General features: G+C 38.2%; 1 protein-coding gene across 3 annotated transcripts in view; it reads left to right on the top strand.

Moving 5' to 3' along the window:
* Nucleotides 1-375: 375 nt before the first annotated feature.
* LOC126101142 (Golgi-associated PDZ and coiled-coil motif-containing protein-like) overlaps nt 376-11,949 on the top strand; it is a 482,442-nt gene continuing 470,868 nt past the window's right edge. For 2 of the 3 annotated variants that reach the window (XM_049911829.1, XM_049911827.1), the window contains exons 1-2: nt 376-488; nt 1,007-1,134. In XM_049911829.1, coding sequence (XP_049767786.1) covers nt 401-488; nt 1,007-1,134 — 216 coding nt within the window. In that variant the 5' untranslated portion in view covers nt 376-400. Of the gene's footprint in view, nt 489-1,006; nt 1,135-1,399; nt 1,532-11,949 lie in introns of those variants that run through there. The other variant, XM_049911828.1, reaches the window with a different exon arrangement.

Below are 11,949 nucleotides of genomic sequence, written 5' to 3'. Positions count from 1 at the left end.
TGTAAATGTTTGTTTATACGAATCTTATTTAAAATTGATCGAAACTTGTAAATACTTTGACATATCCTATAATCTTGTAAAAAATAGATCTACGGATGAATAGTAACTGCTACTACCACAATAAAGTACTTACTAAGGCAACAAATATTCACCAGTATTTTGTATTTAAAGAAGATTCTAAAGTAAAGCGCAAAATGTCATATGTATCGTTAGTTACACAGTAAAAATACCAGGCAATCCGTCGTGAGGTGCGTACATATTAGATATTATTATATTTTGGGTAATGTATGTTGGTGAAGCTGGACCTGTGTAACAAATGCTAGCGCGAAGCTGTGATTGTGCTGTGGTTCTCTTTGCCGACGTTGCTTCAGTAGTCACGTGACTTTCTTAAAACGAAAACATGGCTGCAACGGGTTTAAGCTTTCGGTGGCTTGACATACTAGAAAAAGAATTTGACAAGGCATTTGTGGATTTAGAAATATTAATCGGTACGTGCTATACGTGCGCAATGAAGTATAGAGATGTTACGGGGTTGCGACTACATTAATCTATAATTTTCAATCGGAAGCAATGTTGCACTGACAGCACCTGTCAGATATGTCAACAGGCGTTGAGGTTGATTGTTACTACAAACGGAACGATTGACATGCACAGAAAACAACAGTAAATTGATAATTCACTTTCCTAGAAGTTTCACAGGAGTGCCATTCCCCAAACTTAGATTGTCATGCTAAAATAATTTCATGTTTACCCTGTTTGTGTTTTCTTGAAAAATTTCCGAAGAGAGAAATAATAAAGTACCGGTACTGAAAACAGTCGATGGCACCTTCGTTCATTTATCAAGAGACAGGAAAGGGGAGGGGATAGCTTTGAAAAATTTCGTGCAGTTAGCGAGTGCCGGGCCAGTGTCTCATTTCTAATGCGAAGGCTACATATTACTGCAATATTTACGTCTACGTGATTCACTGCCTTCACACTTGAGTGATGCTATCTTTCTTTGTTACAGATGAATTTGATTCGGAAGAGCCTGATGTTGTTTATACAGCGCGACAGAAAATGGCAACACTGAGCTCCTGTTTCGCACAGCTGACTCATAAAGCTCAAACAATTTTTCAGAACAGCGCCAAGGTTGAGGTGAGTTAAAATTGCACTCACTATTCTCAGGTCTTTTTCCTTGGCAGCGCGATTTTATTCGCCACTTGCGCATTGTTGTGGGTTTTGATCATTCACTGTGAAGGCAGACCTTAAAAATAAGTAAATAAAAAGTTGTCGCCACACTAATGAAGTTTTATTATTTTCCGGTACGTTTACGTGTAAAGCGTAGGTGAATTTAAACGTTTTGGTGTTGCGCTGCGACTATGATGCTGAAGTTTTAGGCATTTCATGTTGCTCCTTACAGGAATTGTTGCCCTTCGTTAATTCAGTGGTCAGTTTGGAACGTTATGAAATAAATAGTAAAGCGTGTTGGCGTTGTGCAATATGCAATAGAGAGGAAGATTTAAAGTAGACCTTAAAGAATATTGACCACAGTATAATTCGTTCTTTTAACCATTAAACTGTGTAGCAAGGTAAAACTAAACTGTACTTACCAGTAGAATTTGCACCATAATTTTGCATTAATTTGCTACATATCAAGCTCTGCCCTACATTATATTATGAAACAAATAAATGGCAATATAATAATTAAGGTGCTGCTTTTATTTTTTGTCATGCTTTCCGGTAATATTTTTAAATTTAAACCTCACTGCTAAACATAAAGTTGATTTTCTCCCCCCCCCCCCCCCCCCCCCCCCCAACTCACACATGTGAGACGACTAGACAGACCATTCTAACATTTCAATTATGTAGTATCTTTCTGTTCTTTTAGTATCCTCTTACAGAGTGGAAGCACAGATTTACTGTTGATGATTTGATGTGGAAACCCAAAGTGGTTACAAGACTGCAGTGCTGCTTTTGTATACAATAGCTTGCAGATTGGTTAACTTTCTGCTAGCTTCAAAATGGATTATGTATAGGACATAGGTTTTGATCAGTTGTGAAAGCAAATGAAATCAAAATGTAGGACCACCCAACATAAGAAATATTTTCAAATATTTCAGCAGTGTCATAGAATCTCAGAGTGATAGATCATTGGAAATGAAATTACTAACAATTAAAATTTTTATGCATTACAGATTAAGCTAAATAACTCACATCATTTGATGTAATAACTTTTGCACCACATAAGAACGTTTGTAGCTGACTTACTATGGTGATTAACCCTGGCTGTTGAGAGACTTGCCCCACTGTGGCACAAGGCAGTGAATGGCTGTCTCATAAAATTCCCGCGGCTGCAATGTTTACCAGTTCTGCATGTACAGCTGGACGTCATCGTCCGAGGTGAATCGTTTGCCCCTCAGAGCCTTTTTAAGGGGACCGAAAAGGGCGTAATCTTCTGATTCACTTCCAGCAGCACAGGCCAACATTGAATGCTCAGCGTTACACGCAAACCTTGACCACCCTTTGCCAAGCAATCAAATCAGAATGACCAGGCAGTCTCACCCATGGGGTCATTCTGCTCCATGACATTGCAAAGCCTCATACAGCCAACACAGTCATGGCACTCCTGCAGAAATTCAAATGGGAGATTATCGGCCATCCTCCATACAGTCTGGACCTCTCTCCCTGTGATTACACCATTTTTGGTCCCCTTAAAAAGTCTCTGAGGAACAAACAATTCATCTCAGAGATGACGTCCAGCTGTATGTGTGAAACTGGCTAACATTGCAGCCCAGGGAATTTTATGAGACAGCCATTCACTGCCTTGTGTCACAGTGGGACAAGCGTCTCAACAGCCAGGATCAATACTTCTAACATACAGGTACTGGTTTCTGTAATTATGCCTCCAGCTCGTTTCTTTTTGAATGCCCCTTATATTCTACTAAATTACTTGTCACTTTCTCCATATTATGAGTGTGCATCTTTCACATGCCACATTTTACCAGATCAGTACTACATAGACTTTATTTTATTGTATATGTATTGGAAAACTATTGCCACCCTCAGAATAGGAAAAAATACGTGAATTTCAGGTAGTGTTGGTTACCTTTTGATTTACTTCAGTCACTCAATATTTTGGGAGAATAACGGAAAAGGTAGATGTTATTGTATGTGTGATGTAGAAGATTTGGGATCAATTGAACTTATCAATACCTAATGTCGGCTTTGATTCACAACATAATGGTGTGATGAGTAGAACCATATGTGTACAAACAGATTGAGACATAACGTCAACATTGTTTTACATTTATATTAGTTTGTGAACTGTAGGATGTGTTGACAGGATGATCTCAAGCATAACTTGACATGTTGGGGTGGTTGAAAGGTGACACTTTTGTTGTGGGTTGATGAAGCATTGTCAAATGCTTCAATTAATCCAAAGATTGAGGCTTGTAACTTATTACATGCTTTTTAGCAACTTATATTAATCTGGAAATTCACACCAGAAATGCTTCTTTATCGCTAGGGACTTAAAAGTTTAAGTGACTATAGGTAAAGTGAAACAATTCATATAAAAAAAAAGTAGTTTGGAATTGTGTCCATAGCTTGGGGTCTAGTGGCTAGCATTGCTGTCTCTAGAACGCAGGGTCCCAGTTTCAGTTCCAGCCAGATCGGATATTTTCTGCACTTGGGGGACTGGATGTTTGTATTATTCTAATCGTTTCACCTCATCAATACAAAAGAATGGACTTCTATTGTTGAGGTACTGTAGGATTGCTAGAACATTCTGACCACTGTCTGCAGAGACTTTTTGAAAAATAGTGTCATGTATCTGTGTAATTTTGAAGCATAGTGCACCATTCAGTAAGGGTTACTTGGCCTGCCCTTGCTCACAGAATTGTTGCTTTTTGTACAAATTATAAGTATTGTTGTTTACCTTAGGAAAAAAAAAAAAAGGTTCTAGAGGTTACATGTCAATGAAAATTTAAATGAATAAGTTGTAGGCAGTGGAAACAGATCAGCGTATATCTACAAGTGTGTACAGTTTCTGACACGGAACTCACATAGAAGCAAAATTTGGTCACGGGGTATCAAATAATATTCAGTAAATTCAAATAAAATCTTATGGTGGAAGTTGATGAAAGCTCTCTTGAAAGTATTAAGGATCCTGTACAAAAACTAAATGCTATATTCTGTACAGTGTGAATACTCACCGGTTTCTCTCTCACTAAACTGTGAAAACTTGTTTACTTGTTGTACTTCCATTATATCACATTGTACGAGATCATACTTTGGTGAAACTCATTGCATCCACAAGGAGTATACTCAGTGTAGAAAAGGGCAGCCAGAACAGTCTGTGGTTTCACTACACAAATTTTGTGCAGATGGTTGCTCAAGCATCTGTAAATTCTAATGGTGCCATCCTTGCAGATATTTTCCCCATGGAAGTTTCGTTAACTGTATGGATTCATTTAAAATTAACTACCACATTCATCCAGTGAGCACTAGGTGGGAAAAACAATGTTCACTTAGGTAACACTTCTTTAATCACTGTGAAGCAAGATGTGCACTACTCTGCCACTTATTTCATTTCCAATAGCCATCCAACAGAACTTAATTTTTTTACTGCCTGGAATTCACAAGTGCAGACAAGATAGGGTTTTAGGAAAACATTCACATGCTCAGAATCTGCTAATGATATAACTCATCAGACAAGGAAACTTATAATATATAAGATTTCCCTGTTCGCCCAAAAAGTCAGTTTAATGAAGTATTATTCTACTCAGTGTGTGGAAATGTTGATATATAAGGATTTGAGTTCACTGATTTGGCAGTTGTGGAGCTTTACAGACACACCCTGTGATACAGCTGTTACATCACTGTTCTAAGCAAATACACTTCGTCTGCAAAAGTCTCTCATGATCACATAAATTGTACATTTCACAATTACCGATTAGGCCATTGCAGTCTTCAGATCATAAAATATTCCGATGTAGGGATCAATATCAAAACCTATGTATGTAGGTACATAGTCTGTGTTTTTGCAGATTTTGTCTTCAATTGCCAAATAGATTTTTTCCCTATTTTCTGAAGGGTGATTCATTATTTAGCAGAGTTGTTGTTGTTGTTGTTGTTGTTGTTGTTGTGGTCTTCAGTCCTGAGACTGGTTTGATGCAGCTCTCCATGCTACTCTATCCTGTGCAAGCTTCTTCATCTCCCAGTACCTACTGCAGCCTACATCCTTTTGAATCTGCTGTATTCATCTCTTGGTCTCCCTCTATGATTTTTACCCTCCACGCTGCCCTCCAATACTAAATTGGTGATCCCTTGATGCCTTAGAACATGTCCTACCAACCGATCCCTTCTTCTGGTCAAGTTGTGCCACAAACTTCTCTTCTCCCCAATCCTTTAGCAGAGTATTTGCCTCAATTATAACAGACAGAGAATTGGGATACAAAGCTCTGTGGCTTATGCAGTCTTCTAGGGATTGTAGAGGGTGCTTAGTAGATAAAGTTTTGATAAGGACCCAATGTCCAGAACTGTATCATTTGGATATAAAGTAAGTTTGAAGATCAGGGCACTTTCAAATCACTCACTTCACATAGCAGAAACAATGAGCTGTGACCTACATGCTCTACAGGAGCCCATGGCAAGGGCAATGTTCTGAGGTCAAGAGGAATATTTGGTATGAGTCATCCACTTTGACCAGTGACATATGTTAATGGCTGTTGCCATGTCACATTTTGATGCGTTTATTCATAGTTTTGTTGTTGAAGCCAATGAATGTGAAAGCAAAAAAACCTGGTTGTGGTGACAGCTAGATCTCTGGCTTAGTCTGGGTTAGGTTGGAAGGTAACAGTTTGCGAAGATAAAAAACGTGAAACTAAAAAAAAGCAGTTGTGGTGGTAGACTGATCTCTAGCTTAGCTCACTTGAAAAGATCGTCACTATTTATCACATTATAGCCGCCTTGTTGTTTGTCGTTAGTCACATGTTTTCTTAGTCACTGGTCAAAGCTGCTGACTTGTATAGACGTTCCTCTTTGACCACATTTTTGAGTACTCACCATTGTATTTTCTTCTACCTGATGGACAGGCACTTTAAAGTTAAAAGTGCATCATGTTTACTATTTGTTTATCCTTTCGTAGTAACAAAAATTTAAAATAAACCATTAAAGATGCTTCTGGGCACAGTGTGTGAGATTTTGGCCAATGATAGGAATTTGATGAGTGGTTTAAAGTGTGCTTTTTGGTCATCGTCGTTCTTCTTCTTCAAATCCATCCAGTGAGCCACATAGGTTTTTATGAACAATTTCCCCCTATTTTGATCTAGCTTGAAAATTTGATATTTGGGGTCTGCCCAACTACTGTGCCCATCAAATATTCAAAAGTCAACCTAAAATCTAATTTTGAACATTTACTGGACCATAAACTAATTAAATACTATGTACTCCAAGGATCAGTAATGGGAGCCCTTTCTGTTCATTATATACCAAAATGATCTAAGCTTAAATGTGAATGCTAATGAAACAGTCATTAGTAGTTGATACCACAATTCTATTAAAGGGAAAAGAAAGGAAGAATTACAGCAGTTGGTTAATACTGCCACAAAACAACTTAGCAATTGGACCACGATGCTCCAAACAAATAAATGTGTGTCCTATTTGTCTCTGTTGTTGTTGTCGTCGTCGTCGTCCTCTTCAATATAGAGAATGGTTTGATGCAGCTCTCCGTGCTACACTGTCCTGTGCAAGCTTCATCATCTCTGAATAACTACTGCAACCTACGTCCTTCTGAATCTGCTTAGTTTATTCATCTCTTGGTCTCCCTCTATGATTTTTACCTTCCACGCTTGCCTCCAGTACTAAATTGGTGATCCCTTGATGCCTCAAAACGTGTCATACCAACTGATCCCTTCTCTAGTCAAGTTGTGCCACAAATTCCTCTTCTCGCCAGTTCTGTTCAGTACTTCCTCATAGTTACTTGATGTACCCATCTAATCTTAAACATTCTTCTGTAGCACCACATTTCGAAAGCTTCTATTCTCTTCTTGTCTAAACTATTTATTGTCCATGTTTCACTTCCGTACATGGCTATACTCCATACAAATACTTTCAGAAAAGGCTTCCTGATGCTTAAGTCTATAGTCAGTGTTAACAAATTTCTCTTCTTCAGAAACACTTTCCTTGCCACAGCCAGTCCAAGTTTTATATCCTCTCTATTTCGACCATCGTCAGTTGTTTTGCTTCCCAAATAGCAAAACTCATTTACTACTTTAAGTGTCTCATTTGCTAATCTAACTCCCTGAGCATCACCTGATTTAATTTGACTACATTCCATTATCCTTGTTTTGCTTTTGTTGGAGTTCATCTTATATCCTCCTTTCAAGACACTGTCCATTCCATTCAACTGCACTTCCAGGACCTTTGCTGTCTCTGACAGAATTACAGTGCCGTTGGCAAACCTCAAATTTTTAATTTCTTCTCTATGGATTTTAATTCCTACTCCAAGTTTTTCTTTTGTATCTTTTACTGCTTGCTCAGTATACAGTTTGAATAACACCAGGGACAGACTAAAACCCTGTCTCAATCCCTTCTCAACCACTGCTTCCCTTTCATGCCCCTCGAATCTTATAACTGCCATCTGGTTTCTGTTCATATTGTAAATAGCCTTTCGCTCCCTGTATTTTTACACCTGCCACCTTCAGAATTTGAAAAAGTGTATTCCAGTCAACATTATCAAAAGCTTTCTCTAAATCTACACATGCTAGAAATGTAGGTTTGCATTTCCTTAATCTATTTTGTAAGATAAGTCGTAGGGTCAGTATTGCCCCACATGTTCCAACATTTCTACAGAATCCAAACTGATCTTCCCCGATGTTGGCTTCTACCAGTTTTTCCATTCATCTGTAAAGAATTATTGTTAGTGTTTTATGATTGTGACTTAGTTTTGATAGTTCAGTTATTTTCACATCTGTCAGCACCTGCTTTCTTTGGAATTGGAAGTATTATATTTTTCTTGAAGTCTGAGAATATTTCGCCTGTCTCAAATATCTTACTCACTGGATGGTAGAGTTTTGTCATGGCTGGCTCTCCCAAGGCTAATGGAATGTTATCTATTCCATGGGCCTTGTTTTGACTTAGGTCTTTCAGTGCTCTGCCAAGTTCTTGATGCAGTTACATATCTCCCATTTCATCTTCATCTATGTCCTCTTCCATTTCCATAATATTGCCCTCAAGTACATCGCCATTGCACAGAAGTTATATATACTCCTTCCACCTTTTTGCTTTATCTTTGTTGCTTAGGACTGGTTTTCCGTCTGAGCTCTTTATATTCATACAGGTGGTTCTCTTTTCTCCAAAGGTCTCTTTAATTTTCCTGTAGGCAGTATCTATCTTAACCATAGTGATATGTCTCTACATCCATGCATTTGTTCTCTAGCCATACCTGCTTAGCCATTTTGCCCTTCCTACTGATCTCATTTTTGAGATTTTTGTATTCCTTTTCGCCTGCTTCAGTTACAGCAGTTTTATATTTTTCTCCTTTCATCAATTAAATTCAATATCTCGTCTGTTACTCAAGGATTTGTACTAACTCTCGTCTTTGTGTCTAATTGATCCTCTGCTGCCTTCACTATTTCATCTGTCAGGGCTACCCAATCTTCTTCTACTGTATTTCTTTCCCCTGTTCTTGTCAATCGTTCTCTAATGCTTTCTCTGAAACACTCTACAACCTCTGCTTCTTTCAGCTTATCCGGGTCCCATCTCCTTAAATTACTAACCTTTTGCATTTTCTTCAGTTTTGATCTACAGTTCATAACCAATAGATTGTGGTCAGAGTCCACATCTGCCCCTGGAAAGGTCTTAAAATTCAAAACCTGGTTCCTAAATCTCTATCTCGCAATTCTGTAATCTATCTGAAACCTTCCTGTGTCTCCAAAGCTCTTCCACATATACAATGTTCTTTCATGAATCTAAATCAAGTGTTAGCTATGATTAGGTTATGCCCTGTGCAAAATTTTACCAGGGAACTTCCTCTTTCCTTCCTTACCTCCAGTCCACATTCACCTACTACTTTTCCCTCTCTTCCTTTTCCTACTATCAAGTTCCAGTCCCCCACGATGATTAAATTTTCGTCTATCTTAAGTATTTGAACAAATTCTTTTATTGCATCACACATTTCTTCATTATCTTCATCTGTGGGGCTAGTTGGCATATAAACTTGTACTACATGGTAGGTGTGCACTTCGTGCCTATCTTGGCTACAATAATGCATTCACTATGCTGTTTGTAGAAGCTTATCTGCGCTCCTATGTTTTTATTCATTATTAAACCAACTCCTGCATTGCCCCTATTTGATTTTGTATTTATAACCTTGTATTCACCTGACCAGAAGTCTTGTTCCTCCCGCCACCAAACTTCACTAATTCCAACTAATCTCACTTTAACCTATCCATTTCCTTTTTTAAGTTTTCCACCCTACCTGCCAAATTAAGGGATATGATATTCCATACTACAATCCGTAGAATGTAAGTTTTCTTTCTCCTGATTATAACATCCTCCTAAATAGTCCCTGCCCGAAGATCTGAATGGTGACATATTTTACGTCTGGAATATTTTACCCAAGAGGAATCCATCATAATTTAACCGTACAGAAAAGCTGCTTGTCCTTGGGTAAAAAAATTATGGCTGTAGTTTCCCCTTGCTTTCAGCTGTTCACAGTACCAGCACAGCAAGGCTGTTCTGGTTAATGTTACAAGGCCAGATCAGTCAGTCGTCCAGACTGTTGCCCCTGCAGTACTGAAAAAGACTGCTGCCCCACTTAAAGAACAACAAGTTTTTCTGGCCTCTCAACAGATACGCCTCCGTTGTGGTTGCACCTATGGCACATCTATCTGTATCGCTGAGGCACACAAGCTTCCCCACTAATGGCAAGGACCATGGTTCATGGGGTGGATTTGTCTCTATCAGTAATGAACTAGTTGGTTGCTATCAATGATGAACTAGTTGGTAACAATACAGAAATTAAATTCTTAGGACTGTGACTGCAAAACAATTCCAAATGGAATATACACATTGAATACCTTAAAGCAAAACTGAGCAAGACATGCTACCTTCCTTGCTCACTAAAATCCTGCTGCAATGAGAAAACAGTAATGAATGCATATGATGCCTGTTTTCATTCTCAACTTAAATATGGGGTTACTTTTTTTGGGAAACTCTAAAACATCTATCAGCACTTTCAAACTACAATTGCAATCATGATATTAGAATAATGTTTGGATGCGAACCAAGAGAACTTACTAAGCCTCTACTTAGGATCTGTGATATTCCTCCTTTGCCATGCCTCTAAATTATGGAAAACCTTATATTATTTAAATAAATATAATAGGTAAGGACTGCAGATTGAAAAAAATGATATTCATGATCACTTCACCAGGTAAAACAAGAACTTATATATATGACCCAAAATGGTACTTTCCAGATGGCAGTTAAACTTTATAACAAACTTCCCAAAAACATAAAAGCAATTACCAAAACCTTTTCAGCATTACTGATTTTACTCCATTGAAGAAGGTTTAAGTTTATGAACTGTACACTATAAATGCTTAAATGTGTCAAGTATGTGATGGTAATCTTAAATAAGTATACATATAAAACAGTAAAACACTTTCATCAGTTTTTTGTAGAGAACAGGACCAATAAAATACAATTTCTGGCCAATATTAACTTTCAGGGGTTGAAATGTTTATCACTGCTGATTGACCCATATGAAAATAACTGCCAACACTACCCTAATTTTCAGATTAATTAGTCCCTTTCTCAGAAGAGAAGAGAGGGGTAGGTTGGGGAAAGTGAAAAAGAATGGGCAGGTCACTCATAACCCAAGATAAGAGACATACCTGTAGTGAGGATAAAGAAGGTAAAGATGTAGGTGTCGCAGGTCAGAGGTAGTAAATTCATAAGCACTGTACCATCTTCAGTCCAGAGATGATACGACAGCGTGAGAAGTAAAGATAGATTAAGGGGAAAGAAATGAATGGCCCAGTTACGAACTAGGACAGCAGATAAAAAGAGAAGTAGGAGAGGGATCGTGCCCTCAGGCACATTCTTAAATCCCGACACCCTGCTGGACTTAATCACCTCTAACACATCCCCCTATCTCATTTTTTCAGTATACTTTTTATTATTTTTATACATATGTACTATGTTTTTTTCTTCTTAACTGTGTTAATAGTTTCCCCTTTGTTTTGCTCCCACCCCTCTTTCTCTTTTTTTCTTCTGTCGTAGTTCATAATTGCACTTTTCATTTTTCCTCCTAACGTATGTTTATTTCTGTTCTTATTCTCTCCGGACTCAAGTTGGCACAGTACTTACGGAATGTACCATCTATTACGTGCTACTCTCTGATGCCTCCCCCTCAATCTTTGTGTAGTGCTTTATTCTCACTCTCATTTTGAGGTCTGAGTGACTTGCTATTCCTTTTTAACTATTCTCAATGAATCCTCCCCTCCTCCTGGAAAAAGGAACTAGCAATTCTGTAAGCTAGACTAGGACTGTAAATTTTATTTTAAATATGTTGATCAACAGTATTTAATATTTTCCTTCCTGAAGGTGAATATGAGCCAGCAGGTGTCTCATAGTAAGAATTTGGACATAAAGTTACAACTAAAAGATATGCGTTAGTGGACATCCATGAAATTTTTTTCTTATTAATTGTCTTGAACCTGATCTTAATTTCAGTGAGTGCGCGCGCACCCCCTCACACACACACACACACACACACACACACACACACACACACACACACGTTATGAGGCAGAATTATGGGACAGCCCTTGGAATAGGGAAGTTTGTCTGTAGGGTGTCTATGGAGGTGGTAAAGTATGCTGCCTGTCTCATTCACTGAGTGTAACATGGGCACAAGGCCAATAGGATGAAATTCCTTGTCAGGGATGACAGCCTTTAAGT

The sequence above is a fragment of the Schistocerca cancellata genome, chromosome 9, assembly GCF_023864275.1.
Source record: "Schistocerca cancellata isolate TAMUIC-IGC-003103 chromosome 9, iqSchCanc2.1, whole genome shotgun sequence".
NCBI lineage: Eukaryota > Metazoa > Arthropoda > Insecta > Orthoptera > Acrididae > Schistocerca > Schistocerca cancellata.
The sequence above is the reverse complement of the archived record's forward strand: the minus strand, read 5'-3'. Positions and strand labels throughout refer to the sequence as shown.